This window comes from Sprattus sprattus (genome assembly GCF_963457725.1).
Source record: "Sprattus sprattus genome assembly, chromosome: 11".
Taxonomy (NCBI): domain Eukaryota; kingdom Metazoa; phylum Chordata; class Actinopteri; order Clupeiformes; family Clupeidae; genus Sprattus; species Sprattus sprattus.
This window is the reverse complement of record NC_137909.1, coordinates 26,441,878-26,457,472: the sequence shown is the minus strand read 5'-3', so window position 1 is coordinate 26,457,472 and position 15,595 is coordinate 26,441,878. Positions and strand designations below refer to the sequence as shown.

At 40.6% G+C, this 15,595-nt stretch overlaps 1 protein-coding gene across 1 annotated transcript in view; it reads left to right on the top strand.

Moving 5' to 3' along the window:
- Positions 1-4,461: 4,461 nt before the first annotated feature.
- Positions 4,462-15,595, top strand: part of anln2 (anillin, actin binding protein 2) — a gene marked incomplete at both ends in the record, with an annotated part of 20,228 nt that continues 9,094 nt past the window's right edge. The window contains 6 exons of the mRNA XM_080848268.1: positions 4,462-4,522; positions 4,885-5,088; positions 5,658-5,788; positions 6,240-6,335; positions 6,970-7,032; positions 7,607-7,742. Coding sequence (XP_080704394.1) covers positions 4,462-4,522; positions 4,885-5,088; positions 5,658-5,788; positions 6,240-6,335; positions 6,970-7,032; positions 7,607-7,742 — 691 coding nt within the window. The remainder of the gene's footprint in view (positions 4,523-4,884; positions 5,089-5,657; positions 5,789-6,239; positions 6,336-6,969; positions 7,033-7,606; positions 7,743-15,595) is intronic.

Below are 15,595 nucleotides of genomic sequence, written 5' to 3'. Positions count from 1 at the left end.
TCGTCAGCCTTGTCTGAGAACCTAGCCCCTTCACTTGCCGTTGGAAAAGAACTCTGTCTGTCTGAAAGCACAGCTGAGCTGTCTGGGTCATTCTCTTCTGGGAGTCTCTGGCTCGCTGATGCATAGATCTCCCATAGAGAGAGCAACAGAAAAGCCAGGCGCTAGGCGCGAGACGCTAACGCTGTCGCACATTGTGCTCCAGCCAGAAGGAGGATCACTGTGCTTTCCAGCCGGACGTCTACCAGAATCCATCATATGAGTGAGGACAACATCCTCAGTGAATTCCAATTCGCAGTGAATTATGTCTCTGGCACCTGTGAGGCATCTAGGGGCCAAGCAGATGATGCTCCCAGGGGCAATCCTGGGAACACTCGTAAACCATTAAAGTGACTTTAGATGGACTGACATCTAAGGGCCGTATTCAGAAGAAAATAAAGCAGAGTTGGGCAAGCAAACACAAAGCCACAGATTATTTTTTCTGGAGGAATAAAAAAAATAAAAACTTCTTCCATAATCTTTAAACCAACACTTTAAAAGCCAAATGCCTTATCTCTCCAAATTAAATCGCAAGACTGAAACACAAAAAGTCACACAGTCTGTGAAAAAAAGTGATGCCAAAAAAGAATGTCTGCAAATGGGGCTAGTTCACTCAGCACTGTTACCATTTCTGCTCTGTGTGTGGTATATGGCTTTAGGATGAGAGAATGCCTGTATAGGAGATGCTATCTGAAGGAGGATGGTGATCCTTGCTGTGTTTCTCTCCAGAAACAGACACTTGAGAAGGGAGAACACATTCTTTCTGTCACTCACTTCCTGCTTGGGAGGAATGGGAGATCTATGATCTCCATTTCGAATCCATGGCGATGCGAACTCCCCCAGTGAAGCCTTTCTGGGTCATCCAATCAGATGTGAACGTTCAATGGGCAGCTGGACAATACTGAAGTCATGCTGGGAGGGGAGCAGGTCAGAGTCTTACCAGAGCGCTCTGTGGCTTAACTCCAACGTTGTTCCAGGGGGAACATATGGATTAAAACGTCTAGCAGCAGAGTGTTCTTTAAAATACGAACGCATTAAGTGCCATAAGTGCATACTTTATAGTATGGAGTCAAAGCGGTTAAAGAAGAAATTAAACCTCAAACTTGGAATGGTTCTCCCAGTTTGCAGAGAAACTGCCAGAAAAATATTTTTGTCAGACACGGCGTCACTGCCTTATGCTATGTGGCAAAGCTTACAGGTAGAGTCTTGCACTGTTAAAACAATGTAAGAACACCTGAATGGGTCACAGTGCTGGTCCCAATACAACAGCTGGAAGAGAAAAAAGGAGATTGGAGCTAGACTGATTGATGCCCCACTTCTATTGGTGCAAGATATCAACTTTCCAGAGGAACATCAACAGTGCCCTTATGAGGGGAGGATGAAATGTCTGACATGTGTTCTATTCTTTCCAGACAGTATACTTTGTCACTTTTCTGTGTCAAATGAACTGCACCAATACAACTACAAAAAAACAACCATTGACTTGACCATTGACTTGAACCATGAATAGCTGAATGAATGAATGAATGAATGAATGAATGAGTGAACAACAGTGTGTCTGAACCTAATCCAGACTGCAAGATGTCCCAAAATTCCACATCCCCCAGAAATTACCTTTATCATGTGAATTGCAATTACTTTACAGATGGTTGAAATGACCTTTATCATGTGAATTGCAATTACTTTATAGATGGTTGATATGACCGTTATCATGTGCATGGTTTTACTTTATAGATGGTAAATATGGCACTGGTGCAGTATCAAAAGCATCTATGTATAAATCGTAGATCAGTAATTGTGTATTTTGGCATAAACTAACATCATATAAAACATTTTTTTAAATTATTATTGGTGACAGGGAAGAGGTCCAGAGCAGCCAGTCAAGACGAGCTGCGCTGCTTGTTAAAGTTTCCTCCGTGAGGATTTAGTTATTGCTTAGAAATACAATCAACTGAGGATTCCTTTTCCTCACAATAGATATACAGTATACTTCTGCACTTAGTACTCGGACAAGCGCTGCCATTATTAGAGATACATCATCTGAATGCAAAATAAATCTTGTGTTAGCCATGTAAACAGCAACCCATTTCATGTACACAAACATACAGTGAGATCTTCTGGATGAGAGGATTGTTTCCCTGATCCCTAACGGCAGAACCGCAAACTGACGCGCGTTCTGTGTAACTTCTGTTTTAGCAAGTATTGTAACTCGGACTGAACTAAAATGCTACCAGATATATAAGACAACGTCACATAAACATATAAACCCACTTACCTTCTTTTCAGCGTTTACTCAGAGTTTATTCCACTCCATTCCTTACAGCGCATTCCACCTACTGTCTAGCGATGAGTAGGAGGAAGACTGTTGCGTCATGACGAAGGAGGCAGGAGAAGTTGTTCACGGGGAGAACTTTTACGGAGTAAGAAACTTTGAAAGGATATCTCGTCATATTTTCACGCGAAAGACAAGAAATAAATGAATCACTAAGTTAATTTCTATCAATTACTGGATCCCTGCCAAATTACTTTCTGAGCAAGATCCATCACGTCCTGGTGTAGTTTGGTAGGCTAATTTGCATTAAGCATCGTAATGCACAGAGAAACTGGCAATCGTTTATCTGCATCTTCCAGCATTTGTGTTAACCAATAAAACTGAATTCCATGGTCTGGCGTTCACATTGGTAGGTACTAAACACCTGGTCATAATCATAATCATATTGTTGAGGTCACCATGTCACATAGGACAGGTCTTCAACACATGGAAACCTGTCTTTCAAATAGTTACCAACTCAGCCAATGACCTTAAAATCTGAAGAGGGCAAAAAGGTTTTGTGTCCTGGCCTGATACAACAAAGTTCTGGGAACAGTCTGGTTTGTGACATGGCAGGTTAGTTGCCACGTTCCCCAGCCGGTTTCTGAAGTCAAAAGTTGTCAGCTCAGCACAGCACAGCCTACCACAAAAGAGCGTATAGCGACACTGTGTGACAATATTTGGGAAACAAATTCAACCGTGGAAAAAGACAAATGATACTAAGGAACACCCAAAAGAGCATGGTGGTGATTTTTATAGATGCTTTTATGTTCCTTTGCAATAGGCCTACTTAGGCGGCCTCCCGATATTTTGGCATTCCCTTACAACAATTCTTTTGGGATCCCACGCAATAATTTTTACATTACCTCGCAATACTTTTGCATTCCCTGGCAATACTCTTGAGTTATCTCGAGAACACAAAAGTATTGCGGGGGTAAAGCAAAAAATATTACGATGTAATGCAAAAGTATTGCGAGGGAATGCAACATTTAAAATACAATCATCACCTTGAGTCTTAAACGGCTCTATATGTTTCATTATACAGTGCCTTTATCTACAGTTTCCGACAATGCAATAGCTAACATAGACAAAAGTACACACGATCTCTTGGCTGTTGTAAGTAATCGGCTAAATTAAGTCAAAGTTTCAGAATACTAGCCTCAATCCTCTCTGGTAACGTGTTTACAGTGTCATATGAATCTCGCCACGCCCACCTCGGAGGTGACGTTTCTAACATAAGGAAGTCAGCTATCGCTAAAGAACCGCGGAGATTCAAAACTTCAAGAGGAGTAGCTGTTCGCAATCAAAACGTAAGATACTTCTGATCTGCCGTCTTTTGTGCCAACATAAGGTTGATTTAGTGTTTCCTTATAATTTGTAACTTAGGCTAGTTTTTACCTCTCTGGAGGTTGAAACAGCCGTTTTCTACATTAAATTAAATACATTATACAACTTCGCTAGCGTTGTGTCCACAATGACTAACAAAGTACAACGTTTGCTAGGTATCGATCGCTAACTCAGCACTTTGAAGTTATGGGACATTCTTTTGTATTAAACTATTAAGTAATTATGTATTTGTCACCATATTCGAGAAATGTGTGCATGTGATTTGTGTGTATCTATATAAAATTGTAATTCACCAGCCTTTTGGTAGCAAATCCAGCCCCAGCTAGCTTGAGAGCTAACGGCAGTTCTGCAGATAAACCTTACTTGTAACGTTAGCTAGCTACCTAGATAGATAGCTACGTGAAAGTTGGAAGCCTTAAACTGTTTTTATTGATTGCACTAACCATAAGCCAACAGACTAATCTAAACGTTCCAACTATTAACATTTTGTGGACGATTGCCTTTAAATCAAAACATTAGCGAACAGTTATGTGGGACAGTGTTATTTGTAGAAAACCAGCTTTAGACAGCTATCGATACTTTTGACTTGATCCAATGTGTAATAGTAATTAGTTTGGCATGGCAACACTACTATTTTATCAATAATTCTACTGAATAACAATTTGTCGTGTTTTTATAACAAGGGTACATTTGCAGCGTAACCTTTAAGGTGAGACGTTAATGTTAACATGATTGCCTTCTGTTTGATTTGGCCCTCTAACAGCAGTATGAGTGGACGAGAAGAGTCTCTGCCTAAAAGGCAGCGGGAACTAGAGATCTCCGAGAGTGGTGAGTCAGTTTAAGTCACCGTCATAAAAAGGTTGTGTAACTGCCCAACCCATGACATTGTGCTGAAGTAAATGACAAGTACAAGCCTATACTTGGATTGTGTCAGTGATTTGATTTAGAATAAAACATAGCTCCATGTTTTGTAACTTTTGTAATATGTCAAGATTATCTAAGTATGGGAGAAAAACTTCAACTGACTACTGAACTATAGGCAATGTGATATTATCACAATGGTGTATTGAACAGTAAGACATCAATGACTATATTATGTATCGACTTTGTTGTCTGCTTTTACGGAATAACAACATGCAAACATTGCTTCCTTAAATTAATGAATGAATGAATGGATGTTGTGTTTTTAGAGTCCGATAATGAGATCAAAAGGCGGCGCCTGGTCCCAGTCGAAAAGGAAAACCAAAACCCAGTGTCACCCCGACCACCAAAGTCTCCCAGAACATCCCCACCCAGGGCATGCTTGCGAGTCATGGAACAGGACCTGAAACCCGACACCCCTGCCTTCCCCTCCATCCGCTCTCGGCTCCAGATGTTGAGTCAGAAAAGCACAGGTGAGCGGGAGCTATCCCATTCCCCCCTATGATGTGCCAACAGCAGGGTCCATCACTCTCATTAACAGTTAACAAATTATTTTATTATTATATATTATATCTATTTAATTTATCCTAAACTGTTGTGTTGAACTGTATATTTTCAGTTTAAGTACATTGAGAGCAACTAAACCCAGAACAAATTCCTTGTATATGAAAATGTACTTGGCCAATAAACATGATTCTGATTCTGATCTACTCCCGACTGCTTGTGTTGGGCCGTAAAGTCACGGGTGAACGAGATGGAGAGAGAGGGACGCCCTTCTCCGAGAGCTTTTTAAGTGTATGCTGAGATTGTGTGGAGCTGAAAGCATGATATTTGTGTAGTCATGAGCAGTGCAACTGGTTGAACTGCTACTAATACCAAGTTCAGCTGTTCAAGTCTTAGCAGTGTATTGGAGCCGGCGCACTATGCAAATGCTACACAAGATTGTCATCAGTGCATTCCATACAGAGAGTTGGCCATTGGGATTAATAGATGTTGTTGTGTGTGTGTGTGTGTGTGTGTGTGTGTGTGTGTGTTTGTGTAGGCACGGAACAGAGCACATCTGCTGTCCTCATCACCACACCACGCACCCCTTCCAATTTTGTCCGGAATGCCCATCAGAAACTCCAGGACTCGGCGAGGCCTAGCACCTCACAGGCCGCCGTCATTCGCCAGGTGTGATAAGTCACACACACACACACACACGCACATAGCCCTCACTCTCGCCCTTGCCCCTCACTCGCTGAAGTACACACACACACACACACACACACACAGGGTCACCACTCATCATTTGCCAGGTGTGATGGTCACACAGTCCTCACTCTCGCCCGCACTCTCTGCTATGCCTCCACTAAGACTTAGTCACTTACTCATCCTCAGTCAGAACAGAGTTCTGAAGTACAGTGTTTTTAACACACACAGACACACACACAGGGTCACCACTCATCACAAGCATGGAGAAATAGATATGTCTGCCATAGAGCTGTAATATGTTACTCAACCTATAGTGAGCTCTCAGTGTACATATGATGATACCTTACGCCTAATGTCATGTCAATGTATAAGCAACTGCTGTTGTGTATAGAGGTGCATTGTGGGTAAGGACTGTGCTTGATCCCTTCAGCAACGGGAGGAGGAGATGCGCATCCTGAACACCATCCAACCCGTCGCTGCCAGTGCCTGGCAGAAAGGGTGGAACTCCGAACCAGCCCCGTCCAAGGTGAGGCTGCACACAGTATCAGTATCAGAATCATGTTTATAGGCCAAGTACATTTTCATAAACAAGGAATTTGTTCTGGGTTTAGTTGCTCTCAATGTACTTAAACTGAAAATATACAGTATAACAGTTTAGGATAAATTAAATAAATATAATATATAATATAATAATAAAATAAAATAATTTGTCAACTGTTCATTAGAGTGACGGAAAGGGGGGGAAAACTGTTCCTGTGTCTGGTGGTTTTGGTATGACAACATATTCAATGTCTAGAAACAACACGCAGTAAGGGAACATTTTCAGATGGCATTTAAGCTTCTTTATGCTGTCTCTGTCATCTGATCTCAGCTATCGTGGAAATACATGCAAGAGAACAAATGTGTCGTGCTCTGTTTTCTCCTACTAAAGTGTCAACAAAGTCTGGTTGTACAACCAAACAGACAACTTTCCTTACTGCCTAAAGCCTCACAAGAGTCAGACAAAAATACCGACGTTGACTATCACCCCTATACCACACAATAGATACCGTTCGGAGGCAAAAGCCCGTAACACCTTGAAGAAAAGGCACCAATAGAGATCGTTTAGAAGCAGTAGGCTGTTTGGGAGCAGCAGGTTCTTAATTCCTGTGTTTCATCAGAAGGCTGGTGTACGACGCCCTGCAAGACACACATTTGTCTGGCCCCCGTTCCAACAACCGAATGTAAGCTTACCTCACAACCACATAAGGTGTGGATACACTGGGGTCACTAAGCTAACCTCAGAACCACGTAAGGTTTGGATAAACTGGGTTCACTAAGATAACCTCAGAACCACATAAGATGTGGATACACTGGGTTCACCAAGCTTACCTCAGAACCGCATAAGATTTGGATACACTGGGTTCACTAAGCTATCCTCAGAACCACATAAGATGTGGATACACTGGGTTCACTAACCTCACTAAGCTAAGCTAACCTCAAGTTCCTTTGGGTAAAGTTTGTTCAGAAGGTGTCACTTTTGAAGGGTCATGCTGGGGTCATTTGTCATCTACTGGGCACCTGCACACATCTGCTTAAAGGGACTTGCACCTGTGTTGTGTGGCCTAGTGTTTATGCAGCTCTGTCTTTATGCACTTAGATAGGTGGGTGTATGTAGGGTAAGGGGGTGTAATATAATTATGAGGGTGTATGAAGGATAAGGTGAGTGTGTTATAATTATGTGGGTGTATGAAGGATAAGGTGGGTGTGATGTAATGAGGCGGGTGTAATTCTTGTTCCCATTGCTTGTCCTTTCAGGACGCGGCAGGTGTGGACATGTCCATGTCGTTCGCCTCCTCTGATGGCAATGTGAGTCTGGCTCCCATGAATCTCTCCCAGGAGGAAGTGGCCATAGATGGGGAACCATGCGCCACATCCACATCTGGGGCGAGAGGTAAGGGCGGACGGATCATCCTGGTTTTGTCATAAATGAACAGCCTGTCAAGCCACCGTTAATGTGGTGTAATTAGTCATGTTATTTTAGAGGAAATTATACATCTACGCTGTGATGAAGTGTCCGGGAATTTAACCCTTTTACTAGGACTTAACTATTTTACCAGGACTGTATTACCTCAGAAAATAAGACTCAACACAAACCAGAATAAAGTTAATACAGACTTTTTACTCTTGGCCATAGAGGAGTGTCCCAGGATTGCTCCAAGCTAGACACTAAAGCCTCTCCTGCAAGTCTGGTGTTTTATTAAAGAAGATTCACATAGGTTTAAACATAAAAACACTCCCTCATTCCTTTGTTCACTTTGAAGTTGAGAAACAGTCTTGCTCTATACCATATTTCAAATTAACCTAAACAGTCTGCTGACATGTAAGATACCCAGCCCCTCATAAACCAAGTTACTTAAACATTCTTTGACATACAAGTTATCCGGGCCCCTTTCTCATACCAACCCGTACAAAACAAGCAGACTTTTTGTCGCCACTGGAACACAGACAAAGAAATACAGAAATGCCTATAACTAAATGAGAATACTAATAGTTAACCATAAATGATAAATTCCTATATAGAATTGAATAATTCCTTCACATTTCCCTCCTGTTTATCATTTAACTATAAACCAGTATATAATCATCAACCTCGTACACCTTGTGGGTACGTTTTCTGCACAGGCATCATTACACTAAAGAATCAGATTCTTGAAGAGACAGCAGGGCATCAATTCCCGTGACAACATTACATTCTGCATAGAATCACGTACTAGGCTAGAAATGAGAACTTTAATACATGTAGAAATACAAGAAAGTATAAAGATTGCAACACTAGTTAACAGACCTTTCAACACAATTTGCAACCATGTACCAGAAGTGAGCCAAGCAAAAGGATTAAATCACGGAACATCCACCACCTTATCACGTTTTATAGCATCACAATCAGCCCTCATTTGCTGTAAGGCTTCAGAAACAGATGGACGTCATCAGGTATCCAGGTATCATTCAGCATAACACAAACCCCTTCCACTAGCAGCAGTAAGTAAATATAGCAGTAATCTATTTTACAACCCTATCAGCCAAAGGCCTTCCACACTGACTAAGGTGGACATTAACAAATAATCATAACCTATAGTTAAGTCTGTCCGTTATTAAGATGAGTTTACCTACTCCTAGAGACAGAATCAGAGGTCCAAATGGTCCAAATCCCTTTTTTTTTTATAAGGCATGTCAGTTCCCCACACGCTGTCGTGATCCTTAACAGAAAATCTCTTCTTAGAGATAACTCTGTCTGTAAGGTAGCACTAGCAGCATAAATATGGTCCATGACCTGAGCGGGGGCGCAAAGGCCTCCCCAATGTGAAGGGAGATGACTGTACCATCTAATAACACACACCCTCATTACCTATCCCAGCGTACGGGTACCCCTGTCAGAGGGGTAGTGCTTTTCATTCCAACCTCAACATAAGGAGAAGATTTCCCCATGCATGGACATAGCACAATATATACCCATTTTCTGACGTTGGATGAGGAAGTGGTGCTTGTGGACTCAGTATTCTTAGTAGGAATTACAGTTTTGTTACACTGTCGCCGTCTCAGAGAGTTGTTCCATTATTTGCAAAACATAATGGCAATACAGAATGGACTATCACATAAGGTGACAACAAAGATTTAGTATTTAGCTCTACTAGGGGGTGGGTGTGTTACACGCATCCTGTACCTGGGTACCATTTGTGTCATAAGATGGAGTATTGTAGCCCCAGCTATCTGGGCCACACTTCTCTCCAACACAGATAGTGGCTTGTTCTGAAAGTGGTCTAGCCTCAAGTCTATGGTGAGGAGAGAAGGAAGTTGGCATTAAACTACATACATAACAGTTTGTCTTGTTACGTCTGTTTGCTTGCAACGATGCATATCTATACCATGAATTAGTAGAATACAGATGAGTAACGTTCCCAAGGGCCTCATGTTCCCCATATGAAATCAACTTCTTATGGATTCTCTCAATCAAATTTGTAGAGGACCAGAAACCTAACATTACCCCTGAGGTAATCACTAGTAGCAACAACTTAAACATTGTTATAAGGGAGTGATATGATTTATACAGAAAAACAATAAACCCAATTAACACAATAAAATAATAAACACAGATACACCAAGCTTCTATGATGAGCAGAGTTTCCAACTGGGGCGCTACCTCCCCAGCTGGGTGACGTTCAGACGGAAAAGATCTAAATTTCTCAACCCCCTCAGGGAGCCACTAAACGCCACTCAACGTAAGTGGTGCATCCTAAACAAATAAACAAAGTTTACAGTGTGACAGATGAATACAGATCAATACAGATGAATACAGATCAATACAGATGAATACAGATCAATACAGATGAATACAGATGGAAAGTTGACGGCTGTTCGTGTGGCCAGTAGCATTTGGTATGGTCACTCCCCTCTGTCGTCGGACAAAGTCTTTTGTTTTGATGACTTTGATGAACACCCAGTCTCCCACCTTCACCTTGCCTTGTTCCTGCGGAGACACAGAAAAACTCGAACAGTATGTGGTCTTTGTACATTTCCTAGTCAGTAAAGTTCTTTTCATATAATCTGCTAGTGTGGAAATGTCATCTGGGTTGGCTTTTACAGTTGGAGTGAGATCTGGTATTCTGTATGGTCTACCATACAGCATTTCAAAAGGTGACAACAATTGGCCTTGAGTAGGGGTAATGTGCATGCTTAAAGATACTAAATCTAAACAATCAGGCCATTGTCTACCTGTTTCTGCCATAGTCTTTTGAAGTTTAGATTTAACCGTACCATTCGATCCTTCCACAAATCCAGCAATCTGGGTGTGGCATGAACAATGCCTTTTCAAGTCAATTTTGAATTGTTGTCCCACTCTGTCCAGCATGTCATTCACAAAGTGTAATCCATTTTCAGACATTATAATTTCACATTGCTGACTAAAAGACTAAAAAAAAAATTTTGTATAGTTTATTAATCCATGTATACATATTGTTTATGTATACCTTTATCTACATATTCCCCCTATTGATCCATGGCCCCGCCCATGAATCAAAATCACTGTCCATAAAGATCTCGCTTGTAAGGCAATTACATTGCTTCAAGTAGATCTTGTAGTAACTTTTTATATCTAACAGAAAATGTGTGAAGCAGTGTTGTGAAGAATAGGATCTCACTACACCTCTTCTTTCAATCATAAGACCAGAGACATGATGTAGAAATCTGGAGGTTCATTATTGTAATCAATAAGCTACAATAAGGAAATGTTCCATAGATTAGCTGAGTCTCATTGTATGAATGTTCTGAAAGCCATTTTAAGGCCTGTAAAATGTGGTGTGTGTGTGTGTCTCCCCGTGGTTCCTGCGAGACCCCCGGAGACTCCCTCCCATCAGGGATTCTCTTGGAATGCGCCTACGTCGTAACTCCATTGCTGACTTTAACATCAGTGAATCATGTCTATGGCTAAGTTTACTCCTTCCCTAAGTGAGACTTTCATACAGATGAAATAATCCATGTTCATCTGAACATAAAAAATATCCCACAGCAGCAAAATCATATTGGCTGTCCGTACAATCAATTCCTGACTTTTTTTTATAACAGACACGCCCTGGTCAATGTAACTATCAGACAAGCTAGACGGTCATCAATCAAGTCCATTGACAAGCTACTGAAGCTAGAATCTCTGAGCTAAGTGTGAATCCCCCCGTGTGGGTGCGTTTATTAGCCTATACCTCTGAGTTAGCTGAAAATAACCACAGTCAGTCATAGCTTTCTTAATCGTCAGTCATAGTTTTCTTAATCAAGTGCAATGATCTTTTACTATTCAATCACCCCTAAAAATCACAGAGAGAATGAAAAACGCGATTTCATCTCAATGCCATTGATCTTCATGATCCTGATCCTCATGATCAACTCATGAACAAGACGAGACAACTAGACAACCGAAACCGGTCAGAAACATTGCATTAGCTGAATACATGAAATAAACAAGGCATTTATCATAAAAGCTGAAAAAGCATGTAACATATGCAACAAACCGCAACACGTAACTTCCAAATTACGCACATCCTCATATTCACGCATACTCAGCTATAGTAGCCAACATTGAATCATTTCCATCTCACCTAAGGCAAAACAACAACAACACAGCCTTATGCTGCAACAGCCAGTCACTAACAAATGGGCTCAGTTAATGTCCCCGTTACATATGTAAACATACACACAGGACAAATACTTTGTTCCATACAAATATGCTAACAATTACTCGAAATTGTAACAACATAAACTGCTCATTTCTTGGAAAAAATAATCATGTACGCTCATTGCAGTTAAATGCCACTCCAGCCACTGTGATCCTTACTGGACCTTAGGCTGCTTGTGAGGTCAGACAATGCTTTTTGATCATGCTGTTGCTACGGATAAACAAAAGTTACACATTTAAGAATCTCATTTTGACGTGGTGAACCTTCTGGTAATTTGCTTTGTTTTAAGAATTTTCCGACCATGTCAAGGCTTTTTATCTCATTTGGAAAGTTAATATTACTATTACTTCACTCATTCATAGCTTCGCATGGACACGGAGGCATTTTCAGTTTTTTACACCATAGCTTTACCATTTAGGAGATTAACACTACATACTTTGTATTACTATTGTTAAACCGTCATTATGAATGACGCTCTTATATGTGTTCCGATAATAGCATTGCTATTATATTAGATGCGTTACGGTTTCTCATACCTGCGTGTATGGTGTGTCGTTCATTTTAGTTGAATGTTGAATGCTGTATAGAGACGACGGATGAAGATAGCCGGTGCACATTGAATAATATTAAATACATACTTATTACACTGACGTTCCGCTTATACTTTTACGCAAAGTTTTGCCTGCTCAAGACACATAACTTAACAACTATTGTATAAGACTAGTATGGTGAAGAGTTAATGTATTTTATCCCTTCGGGGTTTCCGTACTTGGAAATAGTATTCCAGCTTGTGAACGGTTCGCTTCCTGTCTGTATAAAGTCAACACCTGTGTCATTCTTGTGATATTAAGCTCTAAATGCCAACGCTTGGTTACACTATTAATGCTATATTTAACCAAATATTTAACAACAGAAGTTACTTTCGCTGAGTTTTATAACAGATCATTCAAATGATAAGTCCGTGTGAGTGTAGCACCACACAACCCATGTAAAGAAATTAACGCATAGGCTATAGATCTCCGAAGTTGCTTTTTTGATAAACGTTTAGAACCTTCTTCTGCATACTATACTCATATAGTGTCATTATTTGATGTTTATTTTAATGCTTTGTAAGCTCAAGCTACGGAATGTGTCTTTATAACGTCATGACACTAACTTTCTTTCTGTAGGCTACCATTACATGTCGTTTTTGGTTTGAAAATCCGACTCAGGCGAACTATTTTATTCTCTTTGACAGGATCTCGTTGCGCTTCCAACTCCGACTAAGTTTAATGAATAACTTCGCTCTTATATTGTTAATTCCTGAGTGTATTTCTGCACTATATCAAGCAATCAATTGTTGGATAAAGTACTTCCGGGTGGCCAAACCGAAATTCCTTTATCCTCAAATCGATTTGCATTGTATTATTTATTTTAGCAGTATCCTCATCATTTTCATAATACCCGCATTATATTTCTATCTATAAAACTGTGACGATAATGTTCTCTCGTCTGCGTCCCTAAAGGAGGCGGACGTTAGGCTATGTTTCTTGCCTTCATTTCGAGTCTTTCTTCATCCCTCTTTTTAAAAACTTTCTATGTCTTTTCTCATGCTTTCTACTTAACATGCACGTTTCCTTCTACCAATCTTGAATCTGTTCAGCTTGCCTTGCACTCTTATTTAATCATAATACAACTTTTCCCTCCACCAACCAGTACTTGGACTATATTGAGAATAACCCATGTCTTTCCAGTCGCGCGCTCTATTCATTTCCCACATATACTTTTCGTTATCCTGCCATTCCTCGTCGAGAGCTTTAGACAATATGTTTGAGGTTAATGAGCGCACCAGTTTCTCAGCCTGTGGTGATAGTAATTTCGGGTTTTCCACTAGTAGGCAAGCAGATTTCTTCCAAATCTAAAAATTCATCATATGTTCTTTCATCTGCTTGTTTATTACTGTTGGTTTCTGTGGCTTGTCATAAATCTTCCTTATTGGGACAGTCTCTCGCCCAATGTCCCCTTTCTCCACAAGAATAACACTTATCCTTGTCTTCTCTCTTTCTGTTCTTGTGTTTTCTTCCTCCTCTTCTATTCTTTCCTCGACCCCTTTCTCTCTGACTGCTTTCTAACACATTTGAAACGGCAGTAACGAAAATCTCTGCTGTTCTAGATTTACTGATAACTAACGTATCGTCCTCTTTTGATAGAGCAGATAAAACGAATAGCTCTTTTCGTCGTTTAATTCCATCAAATCTTTCTCTCGCCTCTGTTAACCAGACGCCAGCACATGCGAGTTCATCTTTGTGATGCGTTTTCAACGTTTTCCTTTCCCTGTGATGTTTATTTATGTCCTTACATAATTTTTCACAGTCCTCTACTACAAGTTTTCCACTGAAACTATGTTTTTTAATCCAACGATCTAAATACTTTGTGTGACTATCAGTATGTTTCTTCTCTATGTACTTCTTGTCACCAGTACAACCTTGCGGTTTTGACGCATTTTTACCCATAATTAGAATTATAGATATGGTGAGTTTTTTGGATTGGATCACAATATCTCATGGATCAGCAAAATCTCTAGGAACAGGTGCTTCTTGGCCGGCACAGACACCGGTCCGCTGTCCCTCTTGGCGTTAACGCAGAGATTTCACTGTTTTAATTGTGCTCAATCACTTACTCCATACACACACTCATTCATTCCCCTTAATCCCCGATTAAAGGCAGAAATTTCTGTAAGAGATCCCGGATCTCTTAATAGCTATTGTCTGTGTATTAAGTAACCCAGTTACTCACTTAATATTCTGTTGTGCGTCTCATCTGGGTCTCGTTCTCGTCAAGGTCAGTCTCGCGGGGGCAGAAGACATCCACCGGCCTCGGGAAGAATTCAACTCGCCGGGTCTTTCAGCTGTCCAAGCTATTGGGCAGCGCGATGCATCGACTTGCGGCTTCCGTAGTTCTGCCTCCGATAGAACTGGACCTGTATAGAGATCCGGATCGATGGACCAAAATGTCCGGGAATTTAACCCTTTTACTAGGACTTAACTATTTTACCAGGACTGTATTACCTCAGAAAATAAGACTCAACACAAACCAGAATAAAGTTAATACAGACTTTTTACTCTTGGCCATAGAGGAGTGTCCCAGGATTGCTCCAAGCTAGACACTAAAGCCTCTCCTGCAAGTCTGGTGTTTTATTAAAGAAGATTCACATAGGTTTAAACATAAAAACACTCCCTCATTCCTTTGTTCACTTTGAAGTTGAGAAACAGTCTTGCTCTATACCATATTTCAAATTAACCTAAACAGTCTGCTGACATGTAAGATACCCAGCCCCTCATAAACCAAGTTACTTAAACATTCTTTGACATACAAGTTATCCGGGCCCCTTTCTCATACCAACCCGTACAAAACAAGCAGACTTTTTGTCGCCACTGGAACACAGACAAAGAAATACAGAAATGCCTATAACTAAATGAGAATACTAATAGTTAACCATAAATGATAAATTCCTATATAGAATTGAATAATTCCTTCACATGAAGCAATGTTGAGTGAGATTCTATCATTCTATCGTTTTTGAGTGGAAGTTGTTTGATGTAGG